The following is a 17900-nucleotide window of genomic DNA, read 5'->3' as shown; positions in this document are numbered from 1 at the left end:
CCCCTAATATCACTTGTAAAAAAAATTCCAAGTCTTCTTATTTTTAATCTAAATTTACCTTCTAATCTAACCATCTATGACTTTATAACGTACACACAAACTCTTTCCCCTCAAGTCTGTTTATCATTTTTCCAAAGTATCACATATACATTTTACTTCCAAACCTCTCTGTCCTTGTTTCAGTGCTAATTCTCCTTGGAGTCTCTCTTTACCTTCAAGGACCTAACTGCTAAAATATCTAAGGTATATTTCTTGTGTGTATGTGCATGGAGAGTCCAGAGGACGATAAGTGTTCTGCTCCATCAAACTCTGCCTTGACCCTTGAGGCAGGATCTCCCACTGAACTGGGAGTTTCTCTATTTTTTTGGTTTATGACTAGGCTGGCCACCCAGCAAGACCCAAGAAGCCTCCTGTTTTTCCCTCCTAGTGCTGAGACAACATGTGCTCACTGCTGTGTTCAACTTTCTACAAGAGGACTAAGAACTGGAACACAGGTCCTTACGTATACCTGACAAATACTTTACTGACCTAACCCATCTCTAGGCTTTTGTGTTATACGAAATTTTCCTAATTAATTTTAAGAATTTCTATTTATTCTTATTAATATCCTAGAATTAAAGAGGGGGGAAAAGGAAAGGCAAGAGAAAGTAGGAAAGAAAAGGGAGATAAGATCAAAGTATGGGGCCTAGAGAGATGGCTTAGTGGTTAGGGGTACGACCAAATGCTCTTCCAGAGGACCTGGGGTTCAATTCCCAGCACCCACACGGCACTCCCAACTGTCTGTAACTCCAGTTCCAGGGGACAGGACACCCTCACACAGACATACATGCAGACACAACACCAATGCACTTAAAATTTAAAAGATAAATAATTTAAAAAAATCAAAGCATGGTATAGAAATGTATGGAATTATCACAGTGAAATTCATTAATCTGTACAACTACTATAAATGAATTTTAAAAAATTTATATCCGTAATGTTCTATAATCACTGTCCATGTTTACGTAATAAAAGGTCTGTTTTACTACCCATTTATCTCACCTATCACAGATGAGTCTTAAATACAAAAAAACCACATTAGAGTTGGACAAAAACAATCTTGCTGATAGCCAGGCAGTGGCAGTGCATGCCTTTTTTTCTCCTGTTAAGATTTATGTATTTATTTTATGTATATGAGTGCTCTACCTGCATGTATGTCCTTATGCCAGAAGAGGGCACCAGATCTCATTATAGTTGGTTGTGAGCCACCATGTGGTGCTGGGAATCAAACTCAGGACCTCTGGAAGAACAGCCAGTGCTCTTAACCACTGAGCCATCTCTCCAGCCCCCAATGGTGGTAGCGCACGCCTTTCATCCCAGTACTAGGGAGGCAGAGGCAGATGCATCTCTGAGATCTAGGCCAGCCTGGTCTATAGAAGCAAGTTCAGGACAGTCAGGGCTACACACACACAAAAAAAAAAAAAAAAAAAAACCCTGCTTTGAAAAACAAAACAGCAACAAAAAAGAATTTTAGTGACTAAGGAGTCTTCAAAATAGTCCAATATGTGTTAGCTAAGTTATTTTAAAGTTTAAATTTATTGGTTATTTTTCTGGGTAGATAATGTGTGAATGCAGGCACACACATGCATACATGTGGAGGTCAGAGGACAACCTTCAGGAGTCAGTTCTCTCCTACAATGGGATCTGCGATCAGTTAGGTTATCACGCTCCTATAGCACACATTTTCACCCTTTAAATCATCTCATCACGGGACTCAGTCATAGAGCACTTTTACCTTCTTTCCTTGGCTGACAAATGTCTTCGGCTCTGTGACTTACTGTCATTCTATTAAAAACAAAAGCAAGGAATCATGAGACCATTACTATCATTTTTTCAAAAAGTAAATTTTAAGAGAAAATTATTCCAAGAAACACAATTTTTTTTAACGTAACTTCAAAAATAGCTTACTGAATTAGAAGATTCTTCTTTCGAAGCCAGTTTCTGCAGAGGCCTATGAAAACAAGAACTAGCCTATGAAAGCCATTCAGTTAAGAGTCCTAAAATTCCCATCTTCTTACTTAAAATCCTACAAACCTTCAAATTTGACAAAACACAACCAAATCATCTTCCCACACTTTTATATACATTCTTCATGTAACATGTATTGAATCTTTTAGAGACACACTGTCCTTGAACTCTCTGTGTAGCTGGGGATGACCTTGAACTTTTGTTCTTCCAATCTCAGGTACGCAGCATTACACCCACTTGTACAGCTGATATCTCACTCTGTGCTAGCTGCTGCTAGATGCCGTGCACGAAAAGCTCCACAGAAACCCTGTGAAAGGGATACTCCATTTTCTAAGATAGAAATCAATGCTTAAAGTAGCTTACTAAAGGACACAAAACCAAAAAAAAAAAAAAAAGACACACCCTAAAAGACTTAATTTTGGTCTGTTTGACTTCTACTAATAATGCTAAACAAAAACCAAACCAACAATAAAAAAATTATCATAATTTGCTCTTGCAATGCTGGTTTAATCCCAGGTTTCTAAGCACGCAAAGCAAACACTCTACCACTGACAGATCCAGAGCCTGCTGGTTTCTAGTCTGACCTACTCTGGCTACTTTATGTACTTTTCTCCTGTGGTCGGGGCACTTCTAGCAGGAGACCAATCAAATGGTGAAAAAGTCAAAGCACAGAGGGGGTGGAAGGACCTGAATAACCGCGCATGACGCAACATAGGACACTGTTTTATGGGTTCCCTCAACATCATTTCCAGTCTATAAAGGAACTCCACTCTGTCCAGTTACCTCTGGGACTGCAGGTGGGACAGGTCAATGGTGGTGTCAGGGTAATCGAAGGTGTCCTCCTCCTCCTCCTCCTCCTCCTCCTTCATTTCACCAACCGGCTCATCTTTTGTGACTTTGTTGGCTTCTTCATCTTCAGAGCTTTCTTCGGGTACCAATTCCTCACTCACTTCATCCGGGCCCCTCTGAGCAGCCACGTCCTCCCGCTGGAGCTGAGTCCTGAGTTCTCCTTCTCCAGGAGCTCTGTGGAGCTCCTCCTTCTCCTCCTCACTGCTGTCATCCCCATCTGTGGAAGTCCATCAGGAGAGTCAGTAATGCAGCTCCCACCGAGGCTATGGGACCCCGACAGTTCCTAGGTTGCCCAAAAGGTCACCAAAACTTCCTGGCCATCTCCACAATGTACTACACTCTATTCTGACAAAAGGACAGTTCTTACATGACCAAGATCACTCCACCACAGATAGACATTGCTATTATTTCTGTAACAAACCTAAGTTTTCTGTCACAGCTACTTCTAAAAGGCAAGACGGTAAAAGTAGTTCTTTAAATTCTAAAGTTTTATTAATTTGTAAATGAAATCCAAGATACATTATATAACTAATTTCACACTTAAGCGAAAAGAATACTAATACTAATAACTATGGTTATTATATATATTATAATATATAATAATATATATTATAACTAATAATAATGGTCCAATTGCCATCTTTCAAGGATTATCATGAAATTAAGTAATATATATATATTATTGTTTTTCATATATCACTTTATGACAGGGACATGATAGGAATCAATCAATAGACTCTAATACTTAGTAGTTTTAAATTAAGCAATGCAATGTGACTCCAAAAAGAAATGACCCTAGGAGAGAGAATAACCACAGAAGTAGTTCACGGTACCCTTTCTCTAAGTTCCTTAGGTAGTAGATCTCTCTACTTGAGGCAAATATATTATTAAAAAAAAAAAAAAAAACAATCAAAGCTGGGCATACTGGCTTATACCTGTAATATCAGTATTTGAAAACTGAGTCAGGATGGTAGTCAAAAGCCTGGCCTGAACCAAAACTCTCATATTAGAAATTATACTTGATATAAATTCATCTTCCTATCATTTCTAACTCCTAAACCCAAAAGGAAATGTTAATTCCTATTTATCCAAGTTTATCTGTTAAATGTATTTAAAGATATCCATTAAATGCTCAAATTTTACCAAAAGTATTTTGGTGATGTATTTCATTAACTATTTTTTAATTCATTAGAATATTTTTTCAATCCCTAGTATAAAAAAATTCAGCATTTCCAGAAACAAAAATCAGTAAAATTGATAGTATTTTGGGCTATTTTTGAAATTCTGGTTATCACAGAAGAGACACAATTTCTTAAGATTTAGAAATAAAACCAGAGAGTGAACCTCATGAGGCTTGACTAGACCTGACGATGAATTCTAGAATCCTAGCATTGAGACACAAAGCCAGAGGACTGATGCAAGTTCAATGCCGCCTGATCCATAGGATAGGCTCCAGGTAAGCCAGAGCTACAGTCGTCTCAGGAGGAAAACAAAGTCACAAGCCTGGCGGGGAGACGACGATTTAGCTGGCCAAGTGCTTCTCTTCCAGGAGACCACGTGAGGGGAGACCAGCAACAAATCAGGTGTGGTGGCGCGTGCTTGTAATCCCAGCAGCGATGGTAATAAGGAGCAGGCTCGCTGCCCAGCCAGCCTTGCCTAATCAGCAAGCTCCAGACCAGAAAGAAGCTCAGTCTCCAGAGAAAGCAGACAGTGCCCAAGAAACACCCAGGGCTGTCCTCTGGCTTCCCACACACGTGCACATGAACACACACACACACAAATCACAAGCCATTTACTATAGCATGTCAACTACCTAGTGGTTCCATCTCTTCCGACATGAGGTCACTTGTGCAGCTTGTCAGGGTTTCCATGTCTTCATCCTGGGCTCTGACTTTCCGTTCACCTCGATGTCTCCAAACACAAGACTCATCTACCTGGAGAAAGAGTTCTTCCTCACTGCTGAACTTTAGTGAGAGTATATACAAAGGAAGCCCACAGAAAGTGAAGACGAGTACCTTAAAAAGGAAGCTAAACCCCATCATTAGATACGAAGGAGGAAGGAAATTCTTTTTTCCTGTAAACGATAATACATATTAGTGTTATAAAAAATCAGTTTTCTTCACTTTTATGTCTGAAAGTATTATATACCAATGATTATATCCATCTTTACCTTGTACTAGACATAAGCATTTAAAATACTATTATGTATAGGAGTAATTATCAAGAGAAAGTATGAATACTTGCCCCCACCTTTTGGGTTTGTCAGAACCAAAAAAAAAAAAGTAGGTCAGGCTATAATTCTTTTTCATCAATAAATGTGTGATGATGACAAATGCTGAAATTTGCCATGCCAAGGAAAAAATTCCCTTATTTCCTATACATAAAGTTGTATGTGCAATTACAGCAGTCCATTTCTACTCAAGAATATCTGTAAAATGGCTCTTGCCTCCATAATACAAGTTAAGGCTATTTTTCACATTAAGCTATTACCTCTTATCATGAAGCTCCCGGTTGTCAAATACTCTCCTGTTGGTGCTGTTTTGGACACCTGAGGAACACAAGAATGCATTATATTCTTATCTAAAGAAAGAAGTGAGACAGACAGGCTCTCAGTTCTTACAGGCTGGCCTTGAACTTGCTATGTAACTCAAGATGACCTTGAATTTCAAGTCCCTCCACCTCCGAACGCTGGGATTACCATTGTGCCTCCCATGCCTCCTGTAAGTGGTGCTGGGGATTAAAGCCAGGGCTTTGTGCATGCTAGGAAGGCCTTGTACCCAACACAATTCCATCTTTAGTCTCCGAAGATGTTCTTTTCAAAAATTTTCTACCCAAGAGGAGCAAATAATCATATTCAAGCAAGCAACTCTAAGTCCTGAAAACTTTGTAATTTAGCAAAAATTCTCAACACTGCAGACACAGATATATCCTCCCAATGATAGATATACTTGACAACATTATAAAGAAATAACAAAAGATCTACTAGTCCAATAAAATGACATGGACTAGATTGAAACTAGCTTTTTCTTCCAGCATAGGATACAATGAGAAAAGAATAAGTTTAATAAGTTTAGCACAAAACCTTACTGGAAGATAAAGTTACAGTCACTCAAATCCTTTCCCAGGATTCTTTTTGATAGTAAAACAGCTTTTCTTTTCCTTAAAAAAAAATATTTTGAAAGTTTGTTTTGTTTGTGGCTTTGGTTTTTCGAGACAGGGTTTCTCTGTGTAGCCCTGGCTGTCCTGGAACTCACTCTGTAGACCAGGCTGCTTGCCTCAAACTCAAGAGTGCTGAGATTAAAGGCATCCACCACCATGCCTGGCTTTGAAAGTCCTTCCTTCCTTCCTTCCTTCCTTCCTTCCTTCCTTCCTTCCTTCCTTCCTTCCTTCCTTCCTTTCTTTTTTAAAAAGATTTCTTTATTTATTATGTATACATATACCAGAAGAGGGCACCAGAGCTCACTGTAGATGGTTGTGAGCCACCATGTGGTTGCTGAGAATTGAACTCAGGACCTCTGGAAGAGCAGCCAGAGCTCTTAACCTGTAATCCATTTCTCCAGCTCCCAAACTTTAACAATTTGTGTGTGTGTGTGTGTGTGTGTGTGTGTGTGTGTGTGTGTGTGTGTGTACACGCTGCACTGTAGAGGTCAAAAGACAGCTTGCAAGGACGCTTGATGACAAGGGTCTTTACTGACTGAGCCACCTCCCCAGTTGCTAAAACAGCTTTTCCTAGAAGGAAATAAAGATAACAGAATTTTTTAAAATATAGTTTGGTAAAACAAAGTGGGCGAGCTTATTCCAAAGATTTTACATATTTGTGAATTTTCTAAATTTGAGTGTATTTTATTAGTTATGAGCAGTTAGAAAACCACTTTAACTAACAGTAGAGGTATAAAGTATTATCCCTAAGCTGGAGAGATGGCTCAGAGGTTAAGAACACTGGCTGCTCTTCCAGAGGTCCTGAGTTCAATTCCCAGCAACCAACCACATGGTGGCTCACAGCCATCTGTAATGAGATCTGGCGCCCTCTTCTGGTGTGCAGACATACATGCAGATGGAACATTGTATTCATAATAAATTTTAAACAAAGGCCTTAAAATAAAGTATTATCCCTCAAGTATATTAATTTCCTAAAACCACATCACAGAATAGCAAATAAATATAAAATGAAATAAATCTCAAGGATGATATTCTTTAATCACCACATAATTTCTGATTCTTGTAGAATTAATGCATCATTATCAACTATAACTCTTGAAAATGTGGATCTATTTGCAATGGGAAGTCAACTATGAAATGGTAATATCAAAGAGCACTAACAGCTGAGCTTGGTGGCACAGGCCTGGAGTCCCAGCTATCTGGACGGCTGAGGTAGGGGACTGAGAGTTCAAATTCTGTGTGGGATACAGTGAGTTCACTGCCAGTTGGAGGAGCTTAGATCTCCTCACAAAGTAAAAGTAACAAAGGGACTAAGGGCACTTGCTTAGAATGTATGAGTCTCTAAGTGCACTCTTCAGTATGAAAAAAACAGAATCAAACAGGTATACAAAAGCAAATTCAACAGCACTGAACATAAAGAAGGGCAATCACTAAAACCAAATGAATACATAAAACACAAGTTAGACCTAGTTTCTGGAAGGGCAAAAGAGAATTCAGAAAAATTTGAATCAAGCTGGATATGGTGCTACATACCTTTAATCCCAGCACTCGGGAAGCAGAGGCAGGTAGATCATCTTTGTGACCAGCCTGGTCTACATAGCAAGTTCCAGGCCAGCCAAGGCTATACAGGAAGACGCTGCCTCAAAAACCCAAAGGAGAAATTTGGCTTTTTCCTTCACAGCACTTGCCACCTGGTATGCATATATTTTTCTCTACTGCTTAAACATAAACTTTATCAAGGTAGGTACTTTATCTACCTTCTATAGCCTAACCATTTGTAATGAGGTATAGCTCAAGAGATTAAGAAAATGGACCACAGCCCTTATTACCTGATGATGGTACACCCACCAAGCACTAGTGATAACTCGTGCATCCCAAGCAGCACTGTAGCAAAGTGCCATTGTGCCTGCCTCAGTCAAAGTCCGTGGAGGGATGGGTTCTCCTATAACAGCAATGCTATGTTTCAATATCAAAGTACAGGGTTTCTACAGAGCAAGACACCAAAGTTATACTTAGTACAACAGTTTTAATCATCTTCTATCTTGAATATTTATACCATATTTTATTTCCAGATTCTATCTACCTATCTACCCACCTGTTGTTGCAGTGTTAGCTACCGAAAGTTTTACTTTTTACATTTATTTACTTGTGTGTGTGTGCTCATGAGCATGAGACAATGCAGTGTAACCACTGCCACTATATAATTCCAAAACATTATCACAACCCCATCCCACCCCCCCACCCCCGCCCCACCCAAAGCAATGTTCCTTTCCAAACTCAGCTACCTGCAATCACTAAGTTACTTTCTGTACATATTTTGCAAAGTTCAGATAAATGGAATTATTTGTAGCCTTTTGTGTTTAGCCTAGAATTTAGAGTGGTCCTCCTGCCTCTGCTCCTGGGATTATAGGTATGCTCTGCCACACTTGGCTTTCTTTCCTTTCCTTTAATATTTCACAGATTTTACCTACACCCTTCTCTATCTTGGCAAGGTTATGACTAATTTTACGGAATTATGGATTAAAAGCCAGGGCTTTATGCATGTTAGAAAAGTATTATACCACTGATCCATGACTATTTTTTCCTTTTTAAAGATAAGGTCTATACAGCCCAGGCAGGCTTCAAACTTGCTATGTGGCTGAGGATTACTTTGAATTTCTGATCCTTTCACCTCTGCTTCTTGAATACTAAGATTATAGGCCTGCACCATCATGCCTGGTCTATGTGGCACTGGCGATTAATGCATGTTAGACAAACACTCTACTGACTACATCCTCATACTCCTTATTTTATTTAATTTAATTATGCCTAGTTTATCAGTTTATTCATTGCTAGTTGTGGTGGTTTCAGTGAGACACCCCCGCCTAAGTCTCAGGCATTTGAATACCTGATTCCCAGCTGGTGGTTGTCTGGGAAGGATGGGGGTGGGAGGTGTAGCCTTGTTGAAGGAGGTGTGTCAGTGGGGATGGGCTTCAGGTTTCAAAGCCTCCTGCCCTCTCCTGTCTGTGGATCTGCACGTGAGCCCTCAGCTGCTGCTCCAGTGACCACCACGCCTCTGGTGGCTTGTCTATCACCAAAACCTCCTAACCCTCTGGAAATGCAAGTCTATACTAAACTCTTTAATAAGTTGTTTTGGTCATGGTGTCACAATAATAGAGAAGTAACTAAGACACTAGTATGGAGAAATACAATGTATTTTCTTTTCTTTTTTTGGTACAGAGTCTCACAAAGCCCAGACTGGTTAAGAATGACCTGGAACACCTGATTCTCCTGCCTCTCCTTCACAGTTGTTGGAATTGCAGGCCTGTGCCACCATCCTTAGTTACAACTTATTTTGTATTCATCATAGGCTGTGTGAACATTGTTGTTTTTTATTATAACTCAAATTCTGGTCCTTAGTTGTGTGTTTTTGTTTTGTTTTGTTTTTTAGGAGGCAGAAGCAGGTGGATATCTCAGAGTTTGAGGCTGGCCTGGTCTACATGATTAAGTGTCTCCATATATAGAGACCCTGTCTCCAAAAACCAAAGCAAACACACACACACATATACACCAAACAAATTATGTGTGTGTGTGTGTGTGTGTGTGTGTGTGTGTGTGTGTGTGTGTGTGTGCATGCGTATGTAAAAGATAGTTTGGGTACAAGAGTTTTACTGCTTGTCAATTTGAGCATTTTAACTTTCATTTTATTGTTGTCTTAGTCTGGGTTTCTACTTCTACTGCTGTGATAAAACATAACCAAAAAAAAAAAAAAAAAAAAAAAAAAAGGGCAATTGGGGAGGAAAGGATTTATTTGGCTAGCATATCCAGTGTTGTAGTCCACTGGAAGAAGCCAAAGCAGGAACTCAGGCAGGGCAGGGACCTGGAGGCAGGAGCTGATGCAGAGGCCATGGAGGGTGTTGCTTACTGGCTTGCTCTCATGGCTTGCTCAGCCTGCTTTCTTCAGCAGCAAGGGCCACCAGCACAGGGCTATCCCCGCCCACCATGGGCTGGGCCCTCCCATATCAAATGACTTACTTTAATGCCAAAATCTCACTATGTAGTCTAGTCTGGTCTTAAATTTGGAGATTCTCCTGCCTCAACCTCCAGAGTACTGAGATTTCATGTGTACGTGACCACACACAGCTTACCAATGATTTTTCTACATCAATTGAAATCTGGAATAAAGCACATGGTGCATAATCCTTTCAGACTGTTGCTAGATTCAGGCTGCTTATACCGTGTGAAGGATTTCTGTGCCTGTACTCGAAGTGAAGCTGCTGTTTTTCTAGTGATGTACTTATTGGGTTTTATTACTAGGAAATACCAGCTGATAGAATGAACCAGGAAGTATTCCTATCTCTCTTATTTGGAAGGAAGAGTTTTTTGAAGCACTAGTTTTTGTTTGTTTGTTTGTTTGTTTTAACTAAAAGATTCATCAATTCAGGTATCTAAGTCTGGGGATTTTCTTTTTTTTCTTTTTGTCCGTTTGTTTGTTTGTTTGTTTGTTTTTGTTTTTTGTTTTTTTTTAAAAACACAGGTTTCTCTGTGTAGCCTTGGCTGTCCTGGAACTTGCTCTGTAGACCAGGCTGGCCTCAAACTCACAGAGGTCTGCCTGCCTCTGCCTCCTGATTGCCAGGATCAAAGGAGTGCGCCAACATTGCCTAGCTGGAATTTTCTTTATGAAGTCTTTCAATCTCTTTACTTGTTATGAATTTTCCCCCCAATTTTCTGTTTCTATCATCTGGTCTATGTAGAGAATGTTCTCTGTATACTTGTTAGGCTGTGTGCTAGAGATATTGTTAGGTTTAGTTATCAATCTGTTCAAGTCTTCTACTTCCTTGTTAATCTACTGTTTATTCTATTCTTGTTCATGTTCAATGTTGACATTTCCAAATATTACTGTATGTACCTGTGTCTACCCACCCCATTACTGTATGTTTCATTTAGTATAGGACACATATATATGTGTCAGACACACGTTATGACTCTTACATTCATGCAATGTTCTCATTATCATTAGTTATGACTCTTACATTCATGCAATGTTCTCATTATCATTACAATCTTTCTTCATCTCTTTTTTTGTTGTTTACAACACTGGGAGCTGAATATTAATTCTTGTTTATCAGTAACATTAAAAATGTTTTCAGGAGGCCAAAGAGATGGCTTAGCAGTTAATGCATACTGCTCTGGCAGAGGACCTGGGGCCAGTCCCCAGAGCCCAAATGGTTTATGTCCCTGTGACTGTGACTCTACCCAGGGGATTCTACACTCTGTTCTGGACACAATTGGCACCTGCATGGATCACATGTGCACATTCCCACACATGCACTCACACATATACATAACTAAAAACAAACAAAAAAAATGTTAAGGAAAGAAATTTCCAGATAATGGACTTATAGTACCTGTTGGATTCTTAATCACACAGCTGGTAGCTCCATGAAGATCAGCATGCACGTAAATATCTCCTTAAAGAAAGACAAATGTGAAATAATACTTGAGGTCCTCTTTCTTTTGGTTTGGTTGGTTTTTGTTTTGTTTTCTTCTAAATTTCTACTTTAAGATTTTATGTTCTCTGTATACGTGCTAGGCCATGTTCTAGAGATATTGCTAGGTTTAGTTATCAACCCGTTCAGTCTTCTATTTCCTATCACAATCGTTCTGCCTGCCCGGACGTAAGTGAACTACCCACATGCAGCACCCATGGAAGGGAGTGGAACTGTAGTTACAGGTGGTGTGGAGCACCCATGTGATTGCTGGGAACTGAACTCAGGGTAGCTGCGACGGTCATCAGTGCTCGTAAGTGCTGGGCCACCTCTCCTGCCTGCTTCTTTCCTGGTTTTGAAACAGGGTCTCTTTATGCTCTGAGGTTACTCTGGGACTTCTGGGGTCAAGTGGTCCTCCTGATTTAGCCTCTAGCAGCTGCAATTACAGGCATGCACTACACACCCAGCATGTACGCTGGACAAATGGTCACAGACTTTAGCACTTAAACACTAAGCTTTAAAAATGTTGATCCACCATCACTCAGAGAACTGGAAACTATTTTGTAAATACAGCAGATCAAACGCCCAACAACACAGATTAGCTCATCAATACTATTTCTGTAATACCCACTTAAGATCTGGCAAAGACTTCTCCAAGCAACTGTAAACCGTAGAGCATTAAACCCCCAATTCTGTCAAACAAGAGAATAAGATGAAAACCAGTGCCTATTAATGAAATAATTGATAAATCATTTAAGAGAAATTTTCATAGATTTTAATCTTACCTGGTGTCAAGTATCTTTTCACGATGATCTCGTTCTGTTGCTGATCTCGACCACCTATAATTAAATAGTTCTCTGAGCTAATGAACCACAGAAATTTCTCAAACCTATCAAATTGAAAGAAAATAAAGTTAACATTTTTTCTTTATAGCTGCCTGAATTCATACCACTTTTAAAACAAAATATAACAAAATAGGAAGCTGTCATTACTATATAGAACAAAATATCAACAATCCAATTACTTTTCAAGGACCAAGTAAAATTTTTAAAAAATTTAAAAAAAAAATTAAAAACAAACATTTAAAAAATTAAAAAAAAATTTAAAAAATTAAGAACCTGTAATGTATTTTTTACAACAGTCTTAAAGAAACTACATTCTGGCAGGGCATAGTGGTGCATGCCAGCACTGGGGAGGCAGAGGTAAGGGACATAGGCAGCATTCTTAAACATAGGGATGAGTTCTATGACACCCACTGATACAGTGAGACCTTGTCATTGGGGAGTGGGGGTCAGGGAGGACAAGATGGGGAAGAAGAGGAGGATGAACTAAATGAATTCTGGAAAAAACATCTAAGCATGGCGGGTGAGACATACCTAAGTTCCTAGCACTTGGAAGAGGCTAGAGAATCGAGCTTTTCAGAGCCAGCCACAGCTATATACTGGATTTAAAGCTAGCCTAGGCTATATTAAGCTATCAGAAAAACAACAACCCACAAACCAAGTTATTTCTATTTAATTTTTCTTTTGGTTTTTCAAGATGGTTCCTCTTATTTTTGCTGCTGTTGTTTTGTGGGGGTTTTTTGGTTTGTTTGTTGTTGTTTTGGTTTTTCGAGACAAGAGTTTCTCTATGTAACAGCCCTAGCTGTCCTGGAGCACACTCTGTAGACCAGGTTGGCCTCAAACTCACAGAGATCCGCCTGCCTCTGCCTCCCCAGTGCTGGCATTAAAGGTGTGCACCACCACTGCCTGGCTCTATTTCTTTAAAACCTTTTTAAAATTATAGGTGTATGTTCATGTGTGCATCCGTTTATGGATATGTACACGTGAAAGCAGGTGCCCAGGTGCTATGGGATAATTCTCTTGCACACTGTAAAGATTTGTCACTCCAACTGGTTTAATAAAATGCTGATTGACCAGTAGCCAGGCCGGAAGTGTAGGCAGAGTGAGCAAACAAAGAATGCTGGGAAGAGGAAGGGCGGAGTCAGGAGTTGCCAGCTAGATGCAGAGGAAGCAAGATGAGAATACCAAACTCAGAAAAGATACCAAGTCACACGGCTAAACATAGATAAGAATTATGGGTTAATTTAAGTGTAAAAGCTAGTCAGTAATAAACCTGAGCTAATGGCCAAGCAGTTATAATTAATATAAGCTTCTGTGTGGTAATTTGGGAAGTGGCTGCTGAGTATTTTGGAGGTGTTGGTGGAACAGAAACTTCCACCAACACCCAGGGAGTCCAAAAGGGGGTACTGAAGCCCCTGGAGCTCGAGTTACAGAAGATTGTAAACTGTACAATGTGGGTGCTGAGAACTGTACTCCATTCCTCTAGAAGAGCAGTAAGTGCTCTTAACCACTAAGCCATCTACCCAGCTCCCAAATTATTTCTTTATTCTATATAGGCAGCATTCTTAAACATAGGGATGGCATAACAATGAGTTAATTATACAAATCAAAAAGTACAAAATATCAAATGCCCTAAGATCCAGCTTTCCTTCAATGGGATACTAAATAGACTCTGGACCATGGTAAAGAAAGAAACTGCCAGGCGGGGGTGGTAGATACTTGTAATCCCAGCACTTGGGAGGGTGAACCAAGAGAATCAAAGTGCAAGGCCTGCCTGGGCTACCAAGGGAGACCCTGTGTGATAATTGGAATGTAACTGGCCCCCATAAACTCACAGGGAGTAGCACTATTTGGAGTAGGTGTGGCCTTACTGGAGAAAATGTGTCACTGTGGGGGTGGGCTTTGAGGCCTCGTATAGACCCAAGCCACACCCGGAGCTTCAGTCTGCACTGTTATCTCCTGATCAAAATGCAACCAGTACCATGTCTGCCTGCACACCACATGCTCCCTGCTATGATAATGGATTGAACCTCTAAAACTATTAGCCACCCCAATTAAATGTTTTCTTTATAAGAGTTGCCGTGGTCAAGGTGTCTCTTCACAGCAATAGAAACCCTAACTAAGACACCCTGTCTCATCATTCCCTTTGACATGTGTCTCCCCTCCAACAGGGTCACATTATATAGCTTTTCTCAAAAGACAAAATAACTGAGGTTCTCATTAATTTATTATTAGGGTAGAAAGAATAAAAGGATGGAGAGATGGATCAGGGATTAAGAGCACACGCTGCTCTTCCAGAGGACCTGGGTTTGATTCTCAGCATGAACATGGCAGCTCACAACCATATGTAACTCCAGTACCAGGGGATCTGACACTTCAGGGTAGAGTACAGACCTACATACATGTTTAAGAGCCATATTTATAAAGATAAAATTAAATAAAAGAAGGTCTAACAGTAAGTGTTTATATGACATTTAGAAAATGACAGACAACATAGATGAAAATAAAGATTTGCTATATTATATATAACAGATATCTTCTATATAAGTCAATCTATAGAACCAAAAACTTCCAATTAAAATATGACATATATACATCAAGCAATAATCTATCAAGGGGGCTGGAAAGATGGCTCAGAGGTTAAGAGCACCGACTGTTCTTTCAGAGGTCCTGAGTTCAATTCCCAGCACCCACATGGTGGCTCACAACCACCTGTAATGGGATCTGGCACCCTCTTCTGTGTACATAATAAATAAATAGATCTTAAAAAAATACATCCCTCAAAATACAATATGAAAAGTTTTTCTTTTTTGGTTTATTTACTTATTTGTTGCTGGAGACAGAACTTGAGTTAATTTTGACTGATGTCTAGGGACTTGGACATGATGGTCAAATGCTCTACCACTGAGCAACATCCCCCATCCATTTTTGTTTTGGAGACATGGTCACAACGAAGTAACTCAGGCTAGTCCTGAACTTACGATCATCCTGCCTGAACTTCATGAGTGCCAGGATTATAAAAATATGACACTGTGCCTAGTTCATATTTTTTTTTTCCATGTTTTTAGCATTGTCAGAGATACAACCCAGGAACTTGGCAAAGTCAGGAAAGTACTTTAGCTAATGAGTTACATCCCTTTCCTGTAATCTAATTTTGTTGATGGTGGTGTTTTTGAGACCGAGTCTCACTATGTTGACGAGGCAGTCCTCAAAGTCAAAGAGACATGTCTGCCTCTGCCTCCTGAGTGCTGGCATTACGCCCCAATCTGGTTTCTGACTGGGAAGTATACACTGGTTCAAAAACAGCAGGGCAAGGTTTACACAAAGACATGGTGCATCCCTTCAGCTTCTCATCACTGTCTAACCGGTTAGCTCCTGCATACAGAACTCTAGTTTCTTTATGTACAAAGAAGCCAAAACATTTATTCCAGCATTGTCATTTTTCATTGTAATACAAATGTTCTACATCTTTCTTTTTTCACACAAAATATCCTTGGTGAATGCCTTTAATTCTTTTTTTAATTCCACGACTGCCAGAAAAGATATCTATAGAGAAACAAGGATAAGCAGACAGAGTAGGAGAGATAAAACACATACCCTAAAATAGCCTAGTAAAAGAACACACACTTGAAGAGGAATATATAATTAAGAAGCTATGACAGTTAATGTTACTTGTCAACTTGAGTGAATTCAGAATCACCAAGGAACCAACACACGTCTGAGTGTATCCAAGAGAGTGTTTCCAAAAGGTGTAATTGAAGAGGGATGACCCACCCAGAATATGGGTGGCACAGTCCCATGGGCTGGGCTCCTGCACTAATAAAAGGAGAAAGCGAGCTGAACACTTGCCTTCCTCTCTCTCTGCTTCCTGACTATGGACACAGTGTGACTAGCTGCCTCCTGTTCCAGCCACCATGCCTTCCCTGCCATGCCCCCGCCTCAGCATACAGGTCTGTGGAGGAGCCATAATAAACACTTTCTTCATTTGCTTTTTCCTAGTATTCTGTCACAACAATGAGAAAGGGAACTAATATAGAAGTCAGGAAAGACTAGCCAATGTGCAATAAGAAAGACAAATACAGGACAGATGGAACAAACAGAAAGCAGACAGCAAGATGGGTGTGTGTAAGCTGCAAATAACAAGAAGTTACGTGTGGCATAAATATAGTAAGAGCCCTCAGTAAAACATGGGAAACTATCAGGTCAGAAAATAATAATAACAGCGTGTATGGGCGTGTGTAAAATACAGGTTACAGAAAGACTGAAATAAATAGAGCACGCACACACTAATGAAAAGAAGCCCAACTAGATAACAGTTCCACATCTGTACCTATTACAGCCTCACATAAAGCAAACCTGGCAGAAAAGGAGAAATGGACAAACCCATAATTATATTAAGTTCTTAAGTAGAATTATTATAAACTTTCTGAGAAAAACCCCGATTACTACAACTAGAGAATCTAAAGAGTCAAATTCTACAAAGAAAGCCAGGCAGAGTCGGCTGATGCAGGCCTATAATCTAGAGTATTTGGGAGGTTGTAGCAGGTCAGCCTGGCCTACACAGTGAGTTCCAGATCAGCCAAAGACAGACAGACTGACCTGGTCTTAAAAAACAAAACAAAACCGTATTTGTAATGGAATACTTTCTTCCCTCCCACCGCCCAAGACGGTTTCTCTGTGAAGTCAGTCCTGTCTGTCCCCGAACTCACAGATCCACTTGAGCGCTAGGATTAAAGGTGTGCATCACCATACCAGGCTTTTGAAACACTTTCAGGACTACTCCATTTTACAGGAAAATTTGATCCACATTTAAAGACAACTCAAAAAAGAACATTTCTAGCTTGTTTTATGAGGCACTATGACCTTGATATGACTACCTGATAAGAACACTACAAAGAAAATGAGAATTATAGGTCAGACTGATCAATAGAGATGTCAAATGTAATCAAATTCAGCAGAAAGAAAAGGGAAACAAGAAATACAACAAAACTTGATAAATGAGAAAGAATCCATCATATTAGACTGAGAGGTCTACACAAACAGGTACCAGAGATCATGTTACAAGCCCAACCACCCAGAGAACATCTCATTAGCATTTCAATATCCTCCTCTGAAATGTGAGTGACAACAAGGGGCACCAAATACTAATGAATGTCTCTCCTACGAAAGCTGGACATTCCAGGAAAAAAGAGGGTAGGCAAGCAAGGTCATAAGGCAAATATAACTCTAAGGTCACAGAGTTAAAGTTATGCAGGCTGAACAAATCTGTAGATCTAATGTACAACATGAGGACTATATATAATTAATTAATAATTAGAATTGTAAAGCCAGGTGTGGTGGCGCACACCTTTAATCCCAGCACTTGGGAGGCAGAGGCAGGTGGATCTCTAGGAGTTATAGGGCAGCCAATGTTGCACAGTGAGACCCTGTCAAGACAGAGAAACAGAAGAGAAAAGGAGAAGAGAAGAATTAGCTTATTGTACACTGGAAATTTGATCAGAGTATTATCACCAAACAACTACAAAATGGGTATTCAATGAAACATGATAAATAGAAATTTGCTTTTTAAACCTTT

The 17900-nt window shown here is 39.7% G+C and overlaps 1 protein-coding gene across 5 annotated transcripts in view; it reads right to left on the bottom strand.

The window, feature by feature from the left end:
* Nucleotides 1-17900, bottom strand: part of Nemf (nuclear export mediator factor) — a 57174-nt gene that overhangs the window by 7534 nt on the left and 31740 nt on the right. For all 5 annotated transcript variants that reach the window (XM_006985433.4, XM_076550565.1, XM_042260532.2 and 2 more), the window contains 9 exons: nt 12269-12372; nt 11403-11465; nt 7845-7957; nt 5347-5404; nt 4872-4930; nt 4670-4790; nt 2791-3073; nt 1948-1990; nt 1775-1824 (listed from right to left, as the gene is read on the bottom strand). In XM_006985433.4, the coding sequence (XP_006985495.1) occupies nt 1775-1824; nt 1948-1990; nt 2791-3073; nt 4670-4790; nt 4872-4930; nt 5347-5404; nt 7845-7957; nt 11403-11465; nt 12269-12372 (894 nt within the window). The remainder of the gene's footprint in view (nt 1-1774; nt 1825-1947; nt 1991-2790; nt 3074-4669; nt 4791-4871; nt 4931-5346; nt 5405-7844; nt 7958-11402; nt 11466-12268; nt 12373-17900) is intronic.

Source organism: Peromyscus maniculatus, chromosome 14 (genome assembly GCF_049852395.1).
Source record: "Peromyscus maniculatus bairdii isolate BWxNUB_F1_BW_parent chromosome 14, HU_Pman_BW_mat_3.1, whole genome shotgun sequence".
Taxonomy (NCBI): Eukaryota; Metazoa; Chordata; class Mammalia; order Rodentia; family Cricetidae; genus Peromyscus; species Peromyscus maniculatus.
Note: the sequence above shows the minus strand (reverse complement) of the source record. Positions and strands in the feature narration are given on the sequence as shown.